The sequence below is a fragment of the Mesocricetus auratus genome, unplaced genomic scaffold, assembly GCF_017639785.1.
Source record: "Mesocricetus auratus isolate SY011 unplaced genomic scaffold, BCM_Maur_2.0 Super-Scaffold_100038, whole genome shotgun sequence".
In the NCBI taxonomy this organism is placed as follows: Eukaryota; Metazoa; Chordata; class Mammalia; order Rodentia; family Cricetidae; genus Mesocricetus; species Mesocricetus auratus.
This window is the reverse complement of record NW_024429216.1, coordinates 417,168-437,625: the sequence shown is the minus strand read 5'-3', so window position 1 is coordinate 437,625 and position 20,458 is coordinate 417,168. Positions and strand designations below refer to the sequence as shown.

Sequence of the window (20,458 nt, the reverse complement as noted above, 5' to 3'; positions counted from 1 at the left end):
GTTGGCACAGTGCTTGCCTAGCACAAACAAAGTCTCGCGTTTGATTCCCCAGCATTGCATAAAACTACCCATGCCTCTAACCCCTGTACTCTTGATTTGGAGGCAGGAGGATTAGAAGTTTAAGGTCATTTCCTCTTCCAGTCAATCTCTGCCAATCTCTAGACCCACAACTTTTAGCCATTTATCTTATAACTCACTCTTCACCTTTTGCATAGTCTCTCCTCTTAACAGAGAGAACCATTCTAAGCACCTTTTTGTTGGTTAATGTGTTTTCTGGGACCACCATTGCTTCTCTGCGATCCATAACTTCATGTTGCTAGTGCATGCCTAAATTTGCATTTCTTGGATGTGATCTTGCCCTCCATATAGGCAATACACGGGCCATAAACAGGTCTGACTTGGCAGAGGTTTCATTGACTCTTTTCTGTTGTATCCTTGATCACTGCTCAATAAATGCTGACTCAGAGAAACACCACCAAGTACTTTGATAATTTAGACTCCTATAAGATATGGGAGACAGCCCCTGATGTTTTTCACAGGCAAGTGGGACTCCATAGGAAGGGGACACTCAGAATTAGATTTCTCATCTATAAAAAATAGGTGTAATAACAACCACTTTCTCAATCTTGTGAAGAGTGAAGGAGGTGCTTCGTAGAGATCTTTGACCATCACCAAGCTCTGACTTTGAAAGTGGCTACCTTGAAATGCCATTTTACTGAGAGACAGACTGAGCTTCCTAGCCGGCCACCCTGTTCAGGCTCTCAGGGAGGGAGTGAACCCCCTCAGGACAGACCCACCCACTCTTTCGGGCCTCGGACACGCGCGGAACCGAAGAGACTGGGTGCTTGCTGCTGCAGAGGCCGGACTTGGGATGGTGCTGCTCCCAAAGTGGCCTCGGCTGGCTTCCGGCACAAGAACGGGAGCCTTCCTCCTTGGAACTACAACTCCCAGTAGCCCTCGCGTCGCGCCCCGGTCTACTTCTGGGGGGCGCGGCCAGCCATTGTCCGGGGCTGGCGTGAGGCCCTTCTTTCGGGGCCGTTGTGCTGCCGATGCAGTTGTCGCCGAGGGACTCTTGGGTCTCGGGAAAGGTCAGGGAGAAGCGGCGCGCCGGGGGGGGGTCGGGGCTGGCTCAGTTCCGGGGAACATCGGGCGCCCTCTCTTTCGTCGCCGACTCGGTGCTCCCCCCCGTTGCCCGCGACCCTCCGGCTCCGGGGTCTTGGGAGCCCGGCCTGGGACGTTGTCCCGGTGCAGGACGGAAGCGGGACGCCCAGTGCAGCGCAGGGGTTCGGGGGCCGCTGGCTGCGAGCCAGGTAAGGCGGCGGGGAGCTCGCTGAGACCGGCGCCTGGGAGCCACCCACCCGGTGGCCGAGGCCAGGCGACGAGGTAACGAACGGCCGGCTCTTACCCCCTCCCCTTCCAAGCCAAGATGCACCGAGGGCGTCAAACCTGACTTGGCCAGGGCCCGGGTTCTTTTAAACTTGAAGCGACACGGGGGGTGGGGTGGGGGGCGGGTGTGCTGTGTGCGAGTGCGTGCAGGGTTCAGGCAACTTGCTCGCCGTGAGTTTTCCCGAGTGTGTGTTTGCAGGAGTCTTTGCAACTCGCTTGCCTTTTGAGTTTTGGCTCAAACCCTGGGGTGTCAGAGCCCCAGTGAGCGTGCTTAGTACCAAACATCTCTCCGACAGGGCTCACACAAAGAGCCGGTATCCATCCGTGTGTTGGTGGGGTCGGACTCTGGACTTTTGTCTCCGAGGCGACTCCAGGAGGGGACCGATAGGCTTGAGTCTGGAAGGTCTTGGCAGGTGGCTTTTGTTGTTTGGCTTTGACACTTTGCACAACGGTCACGCTTTATCCTAAAGTGTGGGATTCAGTGAATTTGTTGTTTATGCAGTATGTATGCAGTACAGTACAGTATGCAGCTGCCACTCCCTCCTGTCCCAGAATTTTTCATTACCCCCCACCAAAACAAAACAAAACAACCCCCCAACAACAACAACAAAAAAACACTCTTCTGGCATACATTTAGGAGTCACTCCGTTTGTATGCAGGTTTTACAGCATTTTTGTTACATCAACAGAAGAGTCCATGTAAGTGGAACTCGTGGTGAAGAGTGACATACCCATTTTCAAACCCTTAACCAGGATTGGCCAACCCTGCCATTTTGCTCCCATTTCCGTGTTGACTGTGAGATTGCTGTTGGGTCTCCATCTTGGCTTTTGAGACGGGGTATCTTATTGAACCTCTCTGATTCCACTCTGTTGACTGGTCTGGAATCCCCAGGCATTCTCCTGTCTCTGTCTTCCCAGTGCTGGTATTACATGCTCGCCACTCACTGCACCAGACATATGTATTTAACGTGGAACTCAGATCGTCTTGCTTGTGACAAGCTCATCTCCCTAACTCCTCTATTCTGTTGGAGATGCATTTTTGAAAAATCATGCTTCTCAGGGGACTTTTGTTAACCTTTCTGCATGGGTTCTGTTTGTTCTCACTGGCTCTTTTTCGAAAAAGGGCCAATTTTGTCTTTTTTCACTTTGTCTCTAGGTTGGCAATTGCAGTGCTGGCCAGGACCCTGGCTGATTAATCCTCAGGGATGGCAGTCATCAACCCATGGCCCTCCTGGGGTGAGTCCAAATCGTGATTTCTGCACATTCCCTGCAGGCGACCTACTGTCACTGTAAATCAGGGCTGAGAAGGGACTGCTGGTTTGGAGAGATAATAGAAGGCCTAGTTGTCCTAGTACAAAATTAGAATTGATTAGTGGTTAAGGGGAAATTTATTCATACGAGACAACATAAATTTTGTGTATATGATGATCAGCGTCTGAAAAGGACCTCTATGAGTAATTTATGGGACTCTTTAGATGACAGTCATATAATACATACAATCAAAATGTTTTTTACTTCTGCATTTTCCACCTTGACTATTGTATTTCCCTTATATACCATTGATCTGTTTTTTTGTAAAATAATAGTGCTATGCGATTTTTTTATCTTTTAAAATTTCATCACCGTAGACATCAAGGCAGTATAAAAAATAGCTAATGTTACATCTTATCATATATTCAGCCATTTAAAGGGTTCTGGTTTTAATTGCCTCGTTGTTAAATCATCTTTCATAAGTGCGTTTCCTGTACAGATCCGGGTTATGTTGCATTTGTCCTATGCCCTTGGGTTGTGGTATAATCTGTTATGTTTTTGCCAAGGCACCTTCTGATTGGTTTAATAAAAAAGGCAGAACTCTGTGAGTTCAAGGCCAGCCTGGTCTGCAGAGTGGGTTCCAGGGCAGCCAAGACTACACAGAGAAACTCTGTCTTGAAATAAAAAAGCTGACTGGCTGTCAGCCAGGCATGAGGTGTAGGTGGGACAGCCAGTCAGGACCCTGGGAGAAAGAAGGGTGGAGTCTCGGAGTCAGAAGAGACGCCATGAGATGCAGGATGAGAAATATGTACATGAGGTAAATGAGCCTCGGGGCAGCACATAGATTGAAAGAAATGGTTAAGTTATAAGAACTTATTAGGCACAGAGAAATGTCACCTACACCTTTGGACTCTGTGCAGGGCTTTGCCATGCTCCATTTGCCTTTTGTCACTGGGCTTTGGTCGCAGTCACAACCCGATCCTTCTCTGCAGGTACCCTCATGGAGCAGTCTTGGGGGATGGCAGCTGCTGACTCTTATGCTTCCTGGGGTGAGTCAACAACCTGTACCCTCCGCTGTGTTGTCTGCCGTGTGATACCCTCTTCCTTCAGTGGTCTGTCAGAGCTGGTGGCCCAGGAGTTCTTTACAACAGGCGCTTGTAGACCAGCTCTCAATAAAGAGGGATCAGAAGACTGTAGGGTTAAAGTGATGATGTCATCTCTAGGACAGATAATGTGAGAATTAATGTCAAGACACTTAGGGCTCAGACCCAGAAAGGCTGTGAAAGTGTTTTCAGAGATAGTGCTTCACAGCGTAGGTCAGTCAGTAGTCCCATGTCATCCCCTTCTCCGAGTCCCATTTCCCCCATCTGTGGGGTGAAGAAGTAGCTTTCTCCCTTGACTGGGATGGTAGGAGCAGGGGCAGGGCCTAGCCTTCCTCATTTGCACAGGGCACATGAACTTCCAGCAGGAAGAGGCACCTCTGTGACTTCTTTTGTCTTTCCCAGCTCTGTGCCCTCAGGAGCCAGCGTGCCACTTAGAGGGCAGCCCTGAGGAGGACGGAAGAAGGGCGGCTGGGCTCCCGGCAGCCCACGTTCAGGTGAGATGCAACTTCTGCTTTTTCTTGAAAGGTCACTGTGTTCCCAAAGGGTGACAGTCCTGGTTTCGCTTGGCTACCTTAGTTCATGTGGCTCCGTAACTCCAGCAGCCAGAGGAGGCAGCCAGTTAGCAATTCCAGAATGCAGGTAGGGGAATCCAGTCCGTTCTCCATGATACACAGAGCCTTGCCGTCACTCTGCCTGTCCACAGAGCCAAGGCACAGCTGTGTCATCACTTGTTTTGGGAGAGATGATGATACCCATTTTGGCCGGAAGCCCCTGGCCCTTTCCCCTGTTCTTAACTCATGTGTTCAGAACCTGACTCAGGCTGATGCTGTGCAGTATACTTCGTGCTAGCTGTGAAAACAAGAACAGATGGGAGCCTTTAGCCTGAGGACCTAACAGGCCACTTTCCAAGGTGGTTCGCTCAGGTAATGACACTTAACAGCTCCCATGGGGCTCCACACGCTCTGTAGGGTCCCAGAAGCCTGAGGCATGGAGGGAATCCCTAAGTTCCATTGCACCCCAGTCACTGATGCCTAGGGAGACGGGACAGAGTCTGCATAGAGGACAGTAGGCGTACGGAGTTGTGGAGGTGGAGGTTACCTTGAATGCACCAAGAAGTAAAGGGAAGGCATCAGATGGCTGCTTCCTGGTAAGCAGGGGTTTGGCCTGCCCTGCTGCACAGGTGTGTTTGACAGCTAGGGTGTACTGTATGACTGGTGTCTGCATGTAGACTCATTTTAGGTAGGAGAGCCTACGAAGAACCCAGGTGGACCTGCATGCCCACTGCAGAGCCAGGAGCCTCAGGATTGTTGGTGGCAGGAGGCACTGTGAGCCAGAAGGTGGCTGGAAGGGTGTATGCAGTGGAGAGGCTGTCAGAGGCTCAGGTCTGATCAGGGAGCTGGAGAGGAGGGTAAGATCTGAGAGATACAAGGGAGTCCAACACGGGCCTTGGGACTACGAGAGCACCTAGGGTCGCAACTCAGAGGACAGGAGGACAGCGTTGATGTGGTGTCGGTGGAGTTTTCCCATCTCGGGAGCTGCTTCCAAAGGCCACTTTCCCTTGGTGGCTGGCTGGTGTCTGCCCTTTTTCTTTCTCCCATCATCCTTCATTTGATGGCCAATCAGCTTTTACTAACGAGTGAGCGTAAGACGTATTCAGAGCGTACAGAAGGATTATGCCGCAACACTGTGGCAGTAGTGTCACCGCTGTCTCTTCATCAGAAGAGGCCACTTGTCTTTTGTCTTTTCTTTTAAAAAAATTAATAACTATTGAGATAATATCCACATACTAGAAAGTTGATTAATATACTTAAAAAGTTGTACAGTTCATTGGTTTTTATTATAGGCATAGAATGGTGTTTTAAACCTCTAATTCTAGAGCATGTTTATCATCCCAAGAGGAAATCTTGTATGTGTTAGTGGTCACTCCCTTTCTCCCTACTTGAGTCCCTGGTATCCACTAATCAGTTTCCCAAATCTATGAATTTTCCTATTCTGGGTATTTAACTGGAATCATAACATATGACTTTCTGAATCTGGCTTCCTTCACTTGGAAGGAAGAGTTATTTTAAGGGTTATTAATTTTAAAAACTTTTAAAAAATCACATTCATTTATTTCTGTATGTGTGTGGAGATGTACATGTGGAGGTGTGCGTGGGGGTCTGAGGACAGCTTTGAAGACTTTACTGTCTCCTTCTGTCATGTGGGTCCCAAAGACTGAATTTAGGGTGTCAGGTTGGGCACCAAGGGCCTTTACTCACTGAGCCATCTTGCTAGCCTCCCCTCTTAAAAGATTTATTTATTAATAAAAATGTTTTTTACACATAATACTTTCTTTTAATATATAAAGAATACAACCAGATTATGCTAGAATAAATAACATATAAATCACATTTAATATACAATTCATTGGTCTTAATTCATTCAGCAAAGCAGTCAGGAATGTTTCTAACATATTGGTCAGGACAAAAGTTTTCATAATATATGTCACAGATCTATTGAGATAAAGGACATGTGCAAAGGTTTGTGAATAAATAAAAGATGGATAACTTTAGCCTAGTACAAAACTGAAAAATTTATGTGAGAAATCATTTGGATTGGAAAAGAAATCAATAATAAGTATAAATAAAGATACCCCAATCTCAGGAAATGCATGTTGGAGCTACAATGAAATAGCCTTTTATAGCTTAAAAACGTCACAAAATGGAAAATGTATTACTAAATGTTCAGAACAGGAAGATATAATACAATTATCACTTAGTATAAATTACCACTTCTATGCTAAAAACAATTGCTAAGAACAAAATAATAACAACCCACTTCCTTGGTAGAAAGGAGTGATAGCCTCACTCTTAATCACCAAGTAGTAAGACCAAGGGTATATTTAAGAATTTGAACACTTTGTGAATTAAAAAGATTACCTATGAAATAATTTTATTTACTTTGTATTGTGATGATATGTCATTTATAGTTTATTAAAGCTTGTGTGAGGGTTCAGGATTCAAACCACCCACATTAGATAGCCACAGAAGCTAGGTAGTGGTGGTACACACCTTTACTCCCTGGTGTTTCAGGATGGAAACAAGCCACACTACTTAGGTATAGGAGCTAGGCAGTGGTGGTACACACCTTTAATTCCTGGTGTTGCAGAATGGAAACAAGCCACACTACTTAGGTATAGGAGCTAGGTAGTGGTGGTACACACCTTTAATCCAAGGACTTTAAAGACAGACAGATTCTCTGTATTAGTTGAAGGCTACACTGATCTACATGAAATTGATCCAGCTCTAAAGAGAAACAGCTCACACAGTAGTGATCTTAGCACTTGGAATCATACACTTTTAATTGAAGGATTTGAGAGATACAAAAACAAGAAACAAAGTCAGGATTAAAGGTTTAGTCTCCAGGCACACTGAGGACAGGACAGCCCATTCAGTCTGAGGTAGAGGTAAGAGCTGCTTTACATCTCTGATTTTCAGCTTAAACCCCAGTATCTGTCTTTGGGTTTTTATTATTCATGTTACAGATAGTAATTTCCATTTTTGTATTACATAAAACTGGGATTGTGATGATATATCAGTATAATAAAAATGTTTTTTATTTATGTGCTTGGTTGTATGTCTGTGCACTCTGGTCTACTGGTAGAGTAGACATTCCTCTGGGCTGTCTCCTCAACCTCTTAAAAATTATTTTTAGAGTGTGTGCATGCATGCCTGTGAATATTTGTGAGCTGCCTGATATGGGGGCTGGGATCAGAACATTGGTCCTCCTGATAGAACAGGTGTGTTTAAATGCGAGTGTGCGTTTAAATGTTAAGCTGTCTTGCTAGCCTCCATGGGTTAGTTCATATTTCAGAATGCCCTAGAGTTCCTTTTCATGACTCAGCACAGTAATTTCTTTGTTTTATTGATTTTCAGTTTACTAAATTTTGATGTTTCTAAGCGTTAAGTTTTAGAAGTTTTATTTTTAAAAATTAAATCAAATTTGCACTTATTCTGTTTACTCCCTGCTATGAGAGGTAGGAAAAGTAATTTGAATATTTAGGTCTTTTATCTGTAAGGTGAAATAATGAAGCAATGAAGCAAGCAAATGTGAGATACTAAGATATAAAACTTCTTAAAGCAACATCTCTATTTAACTTTGTGCCTTCCCTCAAATTAAAAAGAAAATAATAAATCTTCCTACTCAAAGCTGACAGGTGAGCTGCATTGAGTGTGTGCTGTCACCACATGGCAGACCCCTGTCCCCGAGAAGCGGAAGGGCCTGGATGGAGTGATGCCGGGTGACGGTTATCTGGCATCAGAACTTTGGTGGCCAAGGCTCACTGCTGTCACAATGTGAACATCATTTTCAGATCTTATAACAAAATCGCCAGCAGTGAAAGTAGGCTAGGCAGACTAGATGGGCCCCAACTCAGTGTCAGGAGAACAGAATTAGCTATAATTAGATGCTATGAAGAAGCCTGATTAATCCCTGTGCTGTACTTGATGGTTAACTTATGTGACAGTTTCTGAAAATGGCTAGTTGTTGCTGAGAAAAATAAAGCAATTAAAATAACAACACCTTGTAATGTCTGAAGAGTTGTGATTTCTGAGAACATGCTCCTGGCCCCCTTACCAGGTCACTGCTTTGGAATTTTCCCTGTTGGAAACTTGGACTTGAATTTTGAATTGTTTTTGTTATTTGAGATTGGATCTCACTGTGTAGTCCTGGTTAGCTTTGAACTTGCTATTTAGACCAGGCTGACCTTAAATTCAAGAGGTCCCCTTCCCTCTGCCTCCTAAGTGCTGCGATTAAAGGCATTCATTACTATGACATTTTTGTTTGTTTTATTGTTTTTCAAGACAGACTTTGTCCGTGTCACTTTGGAGTCTGTCTTGGAACTCACTCTGTAGACCAGGCTGACTTTGAACTCACACCTATGACTTCTTAATTGAGCAAGGTTTTGAGGAAAGCAGTGGACCTGCTGTCCCACTATGGCTCTCTCCTTGTTAAATAATTATTGAAATAAAGCCTTCACCTGGTGGAAACATGAAACGTTCATCTCTCAGTTGAATTCATTCTTGGAAATATGTCAGTAAAATTTCATCCTGTTCTGGACCCCAGATCCTGTTCCTTCAAGGAATAGGGGAAGTAATACTAATGATAATATCCCGCTTTGCTTAAAAATAACTAGGGAGCCTGTCCAAATGTGGAAATGCTATCTGTAATGATCCACTGAGAATTCCTGCATGACAGATATACTTGGCAAACATGAGTGGTGTGTACTAATCTTTCATTGTGTGTGAAGGTTGACTTTTTTTTCTCTGCAAAGAGCTTGTAGTGCATGCCTGGAGTCTCAGCACTTTGGATGCCATAGCAGGAGAACTATGAGTTTGTTTTTGTTTTGTTTTTTTTTAAAGGCAGGAGCTGGAGAGTTGGCTCCATGCTTAAGAGCACTACTGCACTTCAGAGCTACCGAGTTTGGTTCCCGGCATCCATGATAGATGGTTCACAACTACATGTGACTCCAGCTGCTGAGGATGTGATAACCTGCTCTGGGTGTGGCTGGTACCGGCACACAGTGCCATACATGCACACAGACACACATACGTAAATATAAAATGAACGTCAGTCCCTGGACCAGCAACAACAAACGAGACTGGCTGGTGAGATGGTTCAGCCGGTGGAGTGCGTGCCACCCAGTTATCCTTGGTGGATGCAGAGAACTGATTCTGCAGCGGTGCCAAGGCACATGTCACATTTCACACAGTGCTAATAAAAGTATAAAGTGGCCCCCAAGCAAAACAGAAAGTATGAATAATGGAAGGCCATGTAGGAAGCCCTATGAATGCCACGGGTTCCATGAAGGAGCAAACTTGAGGTGTTTAGATACTTAGCAGCCTTTCTAGGCAGACAGCTAAGACCTAGTTCATCAACCTTAAGCCTGCGGTTTAAATGTGAGTGTGTAAACAGCCCAGGAAGGGCTTGAAAATGCCTAGGTAGAGGCACATGGTACATATGCAAGAATGTTTATAAGAAGTTGAGCGAGGCATCTCTGCAAGCCATTCCACCATATGACTGGAAATATAAGCTGGGCGTGTGAGCCTTACCTGTGTTCTGCAATCTCACCCCAGTGGCTCAGGGAATGATGAACCCTGCATTTCCTCCCTGCTCTTGGCGGTGAGGACTCCATCTCCATAGAAACTGCTGCCTGCTGCTGTCCAGTATCACTTCCGGCTGCGGGCCTTTCACTTGCAGTTGTAGGCTATCCCTGAGGTGAGCCCCTCTCCCCCATTGATTTTGTGTGATCCCAACATGATACATTCACCTGGGGGGCTCACTGTCTTTACAGGCCTAGTTTGATGTTTGTATTTTAATTCTGGATTTTTTTGACAAGTTCTGTAACTACGGAAAAGAGTAATTAAAACACCATCTCTGAATAAACAGCTACTGTAGCCGGGTTTGGTGGCACATGCCTTAGATAACACTAGTAGAGAGGCAGAGACAGATAGATCTCTGGGGGTTCAAGGCCAATCTGGTTTGTATATTGAGCTCCAGGTCATCCAGGGCTACATAGAGAGAGCCTGTCTTGAGGAATAAATGAAAAAACCAAAAACAAAAAAACAAGAAAACAAAAAACCAAGAGCATTCCCACAAAAGACCCCGTCGATGCCGTTTTACCATATTTGCGTTACTTTCAATCCTAGCATAGTCTTGAATCTGTCAGAGCAATATGAACGTGGAGGAATTCCTTCTATACAGAGTTCATATTTATATGTAGACTATAAAGGTCACGCAGTCTCTTAAACAATTCAGCAAGTAGCTTTGAAAGACTTTTTAAAAAACTTGATGTGTATGGCTGTCCTATCTGCATGCTTGTCTGTGGACCGTGTACAGACAATGCCTGTGCAGGCCAGAAGGGGGCAGTGCATCTCCTATGGTGAGTTACTGCTGGCTGCTAGATGCCATGTGGATGCTGGGCATTGAAACCAGGTCCTCTGCATCAGCAACCGGTGCTGTTAACCCCTGAGTCATCTCTTCAGCCTTACATGTAGTTTTCAAATAGCCTGCTTTGACAAATATTGAGTTCTGTTCTCATTGGTAGACATAAACAGGTCAGATTTGTTATTTTTTTTTTTGTGCCGCTAGGTACTACCCTTCATCAAATTACAATCTAATCTTTTTATGAATGGGCTTCTAAGACCTCTACGCGTGTTATCCTTGCCAGTGTTCTGTTATTTCACTTGGTGTACATGTGTAACTGCTTGTTTATGCATGACCTTAGAAGCAGAATTGTGCTGGCCCTTGGGAGGTAGAATCTATTTTTTTGATGGCTAGTCACCATGGTGGTCTCCTAAGCCTGAAGCCACCACTCAGTGTTCATTCCAGGAGAAAAATACCAATTATCTTGAATCTTTGCTAACACTAAACATCAAGTCTTTATTATTATTGTGAGGTCAAAAGGCGCATTACTTTGATTACAGTGAGGTTGGTATTACTTACTGTTTCCTGGCTTTACCTCATCCTCCTTAACTCCCAGACTTCTAGCAACCACCCTTCCCCCATGCATTCTGGGTCCCAAATATATACAATCATATATATGATAACATGAGTTATCTTCTGTTTGTCTTAACTTGGGGTATCTTACCAGTTAAAATGATTACTGATGCTTTCTCAAATGGATGTCTTTGTTTATGGCCAGTGGATTTTGCATCCTTTAAGATACCCTGTATTCTTTTTAAAAGTAGTTCTATCCTTCATATTCTTTCTGGAGTCTTTTGCTGGATATCAGGTTTCCTAGATGAACTACTGTCTGATTTTCTTCCTGTGGGTCATAGTCTTTGTGGAGTTGGGAGCCCAGGAATCTCTTTCCACCACCACAGATCTCTTTCTGCTCGCTCATTTCAGTCCATCTTTTCTTCACAGCCTATGAATCCTTCTTTTCTAGAACAGCCTGTACTGAAGCATCCTCTTCTGTTTTGTATTCCAAGATGAGAGCCTGAAAAGAGCCCTTACAGTTGTTTGAAAGATGGCTCAATCTGGTATCTGGATTTAGGTCTGTCCACCCCTATTGTGTCTTTACCTATATGGCAGATGTTCCTGCCTTCTATCTGTTGTCACCAAGAAAGGTCTGTGGGACGGCTTGAGAGTCTTGCTGGGCTACTGCCCCATAGTTTCACCTCCTGATCGCTGCTTCCAGCTTTCCCACCGGTCTCAAGGTTCCATGGGCCTGTGTGCTAGGATCAGTTACTCAGTTCTGCCTTCAGTCTCCTTCGTGCAAAGTGACAGGCCTTGCCACCTTCTTTGCCAGACTGAAGACGGTTCGGCTCATTGGTCAGTCTGAGAGCCTCCCACACTCTTGAGCCTAGAGGGCCTGTGGGAAGTTTGCTGCTGGTAGCACTACCCACAGGGTAGAGTAGCTGGTCAAGCTGTCCTGAGCACAAGCCTTTGCCCCAGCTGTCTCCAGGCTGACTCCTCTCCTGCCTTTGCTGTATCATTTAAGCTGAGAGAAGACACATTTCTGTGGTCCTTCTGCACGTGGCTCCTGCCCTACTGCAGTCCTGCCTACCTGTGAGGGGGTGCGAGTGTGGAACAAGGAGGCCTGTGTACTACCCCTTGGTTGGTTAGCATTGTGGCAGGAATGTGGGAAGTTCATGGTGCTTCGGGTCCATTCTTCTCATTGGATGGGATATTTCCTTCAATTAAAAAACACTTTATCGGTTATAATAGGAGTTTTGCCTGCATATATGTGCATGCAACACATGCGTGCCTGATGTCCTCAGGGCAGAAGAGGGCATTGGATTCTCTAGAACTGGAGAAAAAGACAGTTGTAAGCCTCTGTATGTGTGCTGAGAATTGAACCAGAGTCCTCTGGAAGAGGAACAAGTGCTGTTTTGTTTTCATTGCTTGTTCATATCTATTTACTTATCTATCTGTCTGTCTATTTTAGTCTTCTCTCATATATTACATCCTGACCCCAATTTCCCCTCTCTTACCTTTTCTCCTCCCCTCCCTTCCAGATCCACCCTACCCCTCTCTTCTCTGAAAAGAGCAGGGCCCCCCAGGCACATTAACCAGATACAGCATAACAAGCTACCACAAGCCAAGGCACATCCTATTACATCAAGGCTGAATGAGGTCATCCAGTAGGAGATGAAGGGTCACACAAGTAGGCAAAAGAGTGAGAGACAGCCCTCTGCTCCCATTGTTAGGAGTCCCACAAGAAGACCAAGCCACCACCCCGTAGGGGTTAGGTAATATGAGACAGAGAAGGGCTGGAAGCATTCTGCTAGTAAGCGTGGTCTCTCAGTTTGCCCCTTTCATAACTGCCTTAGATTGTTACACCCCTGTCTGGATTTGTAGAAACAACAGGGAATCTGAAGGAAACAGATCTGGGAAGATCTGCAGCGAGAAACGTAGGGAATTGACCTTGTCACTGAGGTTGGGGAGGGTTTATGAGAAGGGGGTGTGGTATGTTCATCATGTTGAGGTGCTCCATGTTGGAAAGTTGGGGGTGGAAATCCACATCTGAGCTTAACTGTCTCGAAGTAGCAGGGATCTTGGTAAGAGCTTGCTGAAAAGAAGACTCATCAGTGTATGTCCATTGTCCCCAGATTCTTCAGTATAGATAAGCAGCAGTGACGGGCTACATACAGCAAGACCGAGTGTGTCAGGGTGTGTGCAGGAGTTGAGGTTTGACATTGTAAGGAGATCCTTGCAGCACAATCAGACAGGAGTTGAGTTTTGAGGGATAAGGCCGTCTTTACAGAATCAGGTTTTTGTTTTAAGCCAATCATCTTAGGAAGGTAGGATGAATGCAGTTCTATTGGGCAGAGTTAAAAAAAAAAGTCAGTATACTGAAGTGAAGGCAGCAAGGGGCTCAGATGAGAGGTGACAAGTTGTTTCTAAGGTGTCATAAACAGATGCAAAGGAGGGCTTGGGGAAAAGCTGTATCTAGGTAACAGCAGCAGAGGGACGAGAATGAATCAGAGAACCCTGAGAATGGATCTGATGTATTAAATACATACCAGCCCAGCACGTTTGTCTTAGGCTTGGTTCTGTATCGATGGTAGAGGTAACCAGGGAGCCACATTCAAGTCTTGACCCTTGTGTGTAGATGGGTTGCTGGGTCCGAGAAGTGGGTAGAGGATCTGGAGATTGTGGTCTACAACTCATACCCTCTGCCCTGTGAAGGAAGCACCCCATGTTCCACTTCGAGGATGCCCAGACACTGGAGTCTCACACTTGATGGGGGAAGTCCTGTGTATATGTCAATAAAGCACTGTTGGACAATAGGGAAGAAGATAGGTGGGACTAGGAGTCCAGGAGGACTCTGGGTAGGAGAAACACAGGGAGTCACTATGTAGCCCACCAGAGAAGTAAGATGTCTGAAACTTCTCTCCAGTAAGAGAAATACTTAGATGGGTTAAATACTTAAGTCAGAGCTAGCCAGTAAGAAACAAGCAAGGCCAACAGCTTCATAATTAATACAGCATCTTGTGTGTTATTTGGGGACTACAACGTGGCAGAGCCCAGGCGACTGGCGGGGGTGGGGAACCATATCGGTTGGCAAGGAAAAGGCCTCTCTTTACACACACTGATTTTTCTTTTGTTTTTTTTTTTTCAAGACAGGGTTTCTCGTGTGGCCATAGCTGTCCAGGCCCCTTGTAGACCACGATGGCCTCGAACCCACAGAGATCCTCCTGTCTCCTCTGCCTCCCGAGTGCTGGCATACGCCACCATCGCCTGGCCATTGCATTTATTTCTTAGCAGTATAAAATATATAATTGCAAGTATCAGACTTAGGCTAGCATCTTCTCTAGTTTTTTAGGTTCTGTTTTCCTTTACCCTTAGGAGTTTTTGTATGCATAGAAACATGTTCTTACTGGTTAACCCAGGCAGGCTTTGAACTCTGATCCTTTTGCCTTAGTGTTGTGAGTTCCTGGATTATAGGACTGTTCCTTGCCTGGTTTCTATATTTAATTTTGTCACTTTGTTGCTCAGGCTGACACTGAACCTGGGAACTCAACTCATCCTTTTGCTTTTGTCCTTGACAAGAAACTGGGATTATAGGTGGATGCTCTTCTGCCAGCCAGTTTGGATTTTTTTCCTAACTCAACTGTTTTTGTTTGTTTGTTTGTTTTTGTTTTTTGTTTTTTCTGGGCCATCCTGCTTACCCTGAGTTTCATCCCTTTGATGGAAGTGACCAGTGAATGGAAACTTTCTCCTGTGGTAGGGATGGTAGATTCCACCTTCCAGGTACCAGATCAACATATGGGAGCAAGGACTCTTCCAACCCAAGCTCTCTGGTCCAGACGGTCTCTTTCTACTAAGGATGTATCCATGTATTAACAGGGCATTGTTAAGATGGGATTCCTGTTCATACTGGTCATTGTTACCAGAGTTGGTTTCTAATAAGAAATAAACTGGTGATTTTTTGTTTATGATCTAACAAATGAAACTAACCACATTAGTTATCCATAGAGTCTAGGCAGTGGTGACCCACACCTTTAATCCCAACACTCGGGAGACAGAGGCAGACAGAACTCTGTTATTCAGTGCTACCCTGAGCTACAGGAAATTTATCCAGTCTAAAAGAGAAACAGCGCTCACACAATGGTGATCTCTGCACTTGGGATCTGATGCCTTTAATCACAGCACCAGAGAGGAATAGAAGGCAGGAGGAGATAGGAGCTCAGTGCAGGGTGAGGTTTTGGTGGAGACAGATGCAGTCTGGAGATGCAATCTGAGAACAGGGTCGTCCTTTTTGTCAGAGCATTGTAAAGGTGAGAACTCGCTAGTGGCTGGCTGCTTTGCTTTTCAGATCTTCAGCTTTATTTAACCCCAATATCTGTCTCTGGGTTTTTATTATTAATAGTAATTAGAATTCATGCAAAAATAAACTAGGGACTATATTGAAGATTCTCTATATGTCTTTCACTGCCTCCAAATTTCTCTTTTGACTCTTGACAATTTAATTAATGATGTGTATGCTTGTTTCCTTCTGGGTTGGAGCTTTTAGAAGTCTTTGATGAGCATATATATATATTTTTTTTCTGTAGGCTCTGGTATTTCATTCCTTCCAAGCATATCCCAAATATAGGACCCTGGATAGTACTCAGTTAAACTTGACACATATCAGCTAGACTTTTCTATGTATTTTTTTCTTTTTGGAGATAGACTCTATATAGCTCAGACTGTCCTATAACTCACTATGTGGACCAGGCTGGCCTCAAACTCAGAGATTCCTCCTATCTCCGCCCCCTGAGTGTGGGGAGTAACGTGAGTCACCACACCTGGCTAGAAACTTGATAACATCTAGTATATCCTGTATATCTTGTCTCCTGTCCTCAAGGACTTCAACCTCGTCCCATCCTTAGAAAATTTGGAAAGGTTTGCCACAGGCTGAGAAGGATCATATGTGCTCTTTCAGGAACCAGTGACTTTCAAGGATGTAGCTGTGGCCTTCACCCAAGAAGAATGGGGGCAGCTAGATATTGTTCAGAGAACTCTGTACCGTGACGTGATGCTGGAGACCTATGGACACCTACTCTCTGTGGGTAAGGCAGATAAATAAAACTATTTCCTCCATAGTGTCTTCAGCTATTCTCTGAAAGTCTCTGAAGAGCTGAGATGATATTGAACTGTAAGATTCAGAGATGAAATTCCTGACACAAAATACAAAGGGAGAAGATTGTGCATGCCCTGCTTAAGTGAGGGGTCACAGGAGGAAGAGGCAACTCCAAAGCATTGTCACCAAAAGTACATGTCTTTCCTCCACGCAGGGAACCAGATTGCTAAGCCTGAAGTCATCTACCTGTTGGAACAAGGAGAAGAGCCGTGGTCAGTGGAACAAGCGTATCCTCAAAGCACTTGCCCAGGTGAGGTGAGGCCCGGGCATCGAAGGATTTGATAAATGAGCTAAGGGTAGAGGAACTCTCTTCTAATGCACTCAGAATCCCCTCTCGGGAGATTTCTTTCTGCTTTTTCTTCCTTCTCCTTCTTCTTCTCCTTCCTCCTCTTCCCTCCCCCGCTCCTCTCCTCACCTCCACTCTCCTTTCCTTCCCTCCTCTCCTCTCCTTTCTCTTCCCTTTCTCCTTCCTCTTCCCTTCCTTTCTTCTCTTCCCTTTCCTTCTTCCCTTGCCTTCCCTCCCTTCCCTTGCCTCCTCTCCCCTTCCCCCTTTCCCTCCCCTCTCCCCTCCTGGTCCCTCCCTTCCCTTCACTTTCCTCTTTCCAGCTGCTCCTGGTTCAGAACAGAGCTTCAGTCCTAAGACTGCAGTTTCTGTTCATATTTGCTGTACCTTCTCTAAGAAAAGTTTTCATTTATTTACCTACTCAAAATTTGCTTCTTAAATTTCCAAATTTGGCTTCAGACACTTACAAAAACAACAAGCAAACAAAAATAGTTTTTGAATATAGGCAGCAGGACCACATGATTCAAAAAAAAAGTTAAAGCTAAATAAAATGTATTTTAAGTTGAAATTTCATATATATTCATTATTCTTTACTCACTATTACTTCCCAATAGACAGATAATCTTTTACTCTCTTTTCCCTCTTTTATGATTTTTTTGTTGTTGTTGTTACTGTCTTAGTGGGTTGTGCTGAGGATTATAATTAACATGTCTATAATCTTGTCTGGATTAATACCTTCAATCCTGTTAGTATTAAAAACTTTGCTTTTGCATAGCTTGGCCTCTTTTACACACTTATGTATTGCATGTTATCAACACACATTGGTAGTGATGTTTAACTTTTTTTCATTTTCAGTTGTCATTTGTGTGGAGGTGGGGTGGGAGTGGGAGTCGGTGGGTCCCCAAGTGAAGGTCAGAAGATGATTTGCAGGATCAGCTTTTCCCTTCTATCATAGGACTGTTTCAGGGTGTCAGGCTTGGTAGCAGGTATCACTGAGCCACCTTTCAAGTGCTGTTTCATTTTTAAAATCAGGTGGAGATGTTAGAAATAAAAAAAATGTAATTTTGCTGGGTGTGGGGGTACAGGCCTTTAATTCCATGCAGAGGCAGGCATATGTCTATGAGTTTGAGGGTGCCTGCTCTACATAGTGAGTTCCAGGACAGCCAGGGCTACATAGGGGGACCCTGTCTTCATAAAACAGGAAAAAAGGGGAAACATGTGATTTACTGTCTTGTTATTGTATGATTTCCTTATTAGTGTTCTTTGAATTATTTCTGAGTGTGTTTTTTTTTCCCAAGTCAGCCCAAGGAACTTCTTTTAGCATTTCTTTCTTTTAAAAATTATATTTTTAATTGTGTTCACTATCTATCACACATGACTGTAGGTGCCCAGAGTATAGATGGTTTTGAGCTATCTGACTTGGGTGTTGGAAACTGGACTTGGGTCCTCTGCAAGAGCAGTGTATTTTCTGAATTTCTGAGCCCTCCCTTTGGCTCCTATTAGCATTTATCTCCTGCTTGCTTAAAAATACTTTGTTTTTTTTTTTATGGGTATGTGTGTACCTCCTGTATATACATTGAAAAAGCCCACGGAGGCCAGAAGAGGGCATTGCATTCCCTGGAACTGTAGTTCTAGATAGTTGGGAGCTGGTAATTGAACCTGTCAACCATTTCCCCAGCTGCTCCTGTTAACATTTCTTGTGGGGCAGGTTTGTTAGCAACAAATTCCAAGGTTTTATCTGGTAATCATTTGATAATTTTAATGGGTATAAAATTCATGGTTGATTGAATTTTCCACTTTAGCTTCCCTATTTCTGATGAGTAATAAGCTTATAATATTATTGAGAATTGTCTTTGTGAAGAGTTGCTTGTCTTTTGTCTCCTGGATTCTCTTTTTGGGTTTTGACAGTTTAATTAGTTATGTATATTCATGTGACCTAAGTTGTTACTCTTTATTTTAATTTATTTTATATTCCACTAGCAGTTTTCCCTCCCTCCTCTCCTAGTCCCAACCCCCACCCCATCCACTCCTCTGTTTCTGTTTAGGAAAGGGCAGGTCTCCTATGAGTATCAACAAAACATGTCTTATCAAGTAGCAGTAAGACTAAGCACCGCCTTATCTATTACGGGTGGGCAAGGCAACTCAGTGTGAGAAGCAGGGTCCCAAAAGTCAGTAAAAGAGTTGGAGACCGCCCTTGTTCCCACTGCTAGGAGCCCCACAAGAGAACAACTGTACAAGTGCAGAGGGCCCAGTTCAGTCCCATGCAGCCTCCCTGGCTGTCGGTTCAGTCTCGCTGAGTCCCTATGAGCCCAGGTTAGTTGATTCTGTGAGTTTTCTTGTATTCTTGACCACTATGGCTCCTACAAATCTTTCTCCTCCTCTTCTTCAGGACTTCCTGAGCTCTGCTTAATGTTTATCTGTGGGTCTGCATCTGTTTCCATCAGTTGCTGGATGAAGCCTCTCTAATGACAGTTGACTAGGCACCAATCTGAGTATAGCAGAATATCAGTAGGCATCATTACATTGACATTTCCCCCCACTCCCAGTCTTGTTTGGTTCTATCCAAGTCTCTGGGTAGTCCAGTCTGTGAATCCTGGTGCTCCAGGCAGTATCAGGGTGCGTTTACTCTCAGGATATCAGATTTAGGCTAGATTGACCATTGGCTGACCACTCTCAATCTTTAGGCCACCCATACCCAGCACATCTCATAGGCAGGACAGACTGTAGGTCAAAGGTTATGTGGCTGGGTTGGTTTTCCACTCCCTCCTCTTGAATTCTTGTCTGGTTACAGGAGATGGCCAGTGCAGGCTACATATCTGCTATTACTAGGAGTGTTAGCTGGAGTCATCCTTGTAGATTCCTGTGAGAGTCTCTTGTATCAGGTTTTTCCTGACCCTGAAATGCCCCTCTTTCCATAATCTCTTTCCATACCCCCCCCAACCCAATTTGATGCGCATGTTCCCATCCTCACCTACCCACAGTCCACTCATGAAATTTCTTCTATTTCCCCCTTCCAGGGAAATCCAGGATCTTCACCCCCGTGAATCCTTCTTGTTACCTAGTCTCTCTGGGTCTGTGGATTGTAGTATGGCTATCCCTTGCTTTATAGCCAGTATCTACTTATGAATGAGTATATACCATGTTTGTCTTTCTGGGTCTGGGTTATCTCATTCAGGATTTTTTTTTCTAGGTCCATCCATTTACCTTCAAATATCCTGGTGTCCGTATTTTTAACAACTGAGTAGTAATCCAGATATACCATATATTATATAAATATACCATATATTCTTTGTCCTTTCCTTGGTTGAGGGACATCTAGGTTGTTTCCAGGTTTTGGATATTACAAATAAATCTGCTGTGAACATAGTTGTTCAAGTGTCCTTGTGGTATGATTGAACATCTTTTAGCTATATGCCAAAGAGTGGTATTGCTGGGTCTTGTATTAGATTGATTCCCAGTTTTATGAGAAACTACCACATTGACTTCCTAAGTGGGTATACAAGTTTGCACTCCCACTAGCAATGGAGGAGTGTTCCCCTTGCTCCACATATGTTCCAGCATGAACTGTCACTAGTGATTTTGATCTTAGTCATTCTGACAAGTGTAAGATGGAATCTTAGAATCATTTTGATTTACCTTTCCCTGATAGCCAAGGATGTTGAACATCTCCTTAAGTGTTTGTCAGACATTTGAGATTCTTCTGTTGAGAATTCTCTATTTAAATCTTTATCTGTTTTTTAATTGATTATTTGGTTTGTTGCTGTCTAGTTTGAGTTCTTTCTGTATTTTGGAAATTATCCTTTTGTCAGATGTGGGTTGGTGAAGA

General features: G+C 44.3%; 2 protein-coding genes across 2 annotated transcripts in view; both read left to right on the top strand.

The window, feature by feature from the left end:
* LOC121135450 (vomeronasal type-2 receptor 26-like) overlaps positions 1-2,577 on the top strand; it is a 30,489-nt gene extending 27,912 nt beyond the window's left edge. The window contains exons 7-8 of the mRNA XM_040734229.1: positions 1,056-1,310; positions 2,542-2,577. Coding sequence (XP_040590163.1) covers positions 1,056-1,310; positions 2,542-2,577 — 291 coding nt within the window. The remainder of the gene's footprint in view (positions 1-1,055; positions 1,311-2,541) is intronic.
* LOC101826861 (zinc finger protein 606) overlaps positions 974-20,458 on the top strand; it is a 24,594-nt gene continuing 5,109 nt past the window's right edge. Inside the window, exons 1-6 of the mRNA XM_005087744.4 lie at positions 974-1,088; positions 2,542-2,621; positions 3,629-3,685; positions 4,142-4,233; positions 16,152-16,278; positions 16,504-16,599. Coding sequence (XP_005087801.1) covers positions 2,591-2,621; positions 3,629-3,685; positions 4,142-4,233; positions 16,152-16,278; positions 16,504-16,599 — 403 coding nt within the window. The 5' untranslated portion in view covers positions 974-1,088; positions 2,542-2,590. The remainder of the gene's footprint in view (positions 1,089-2,541; positions 2,622-3,628; positions 3,686-4,141; positions 4,234-16,151; positions 16,279-16,503; positions 16,600-20,458) is intronic.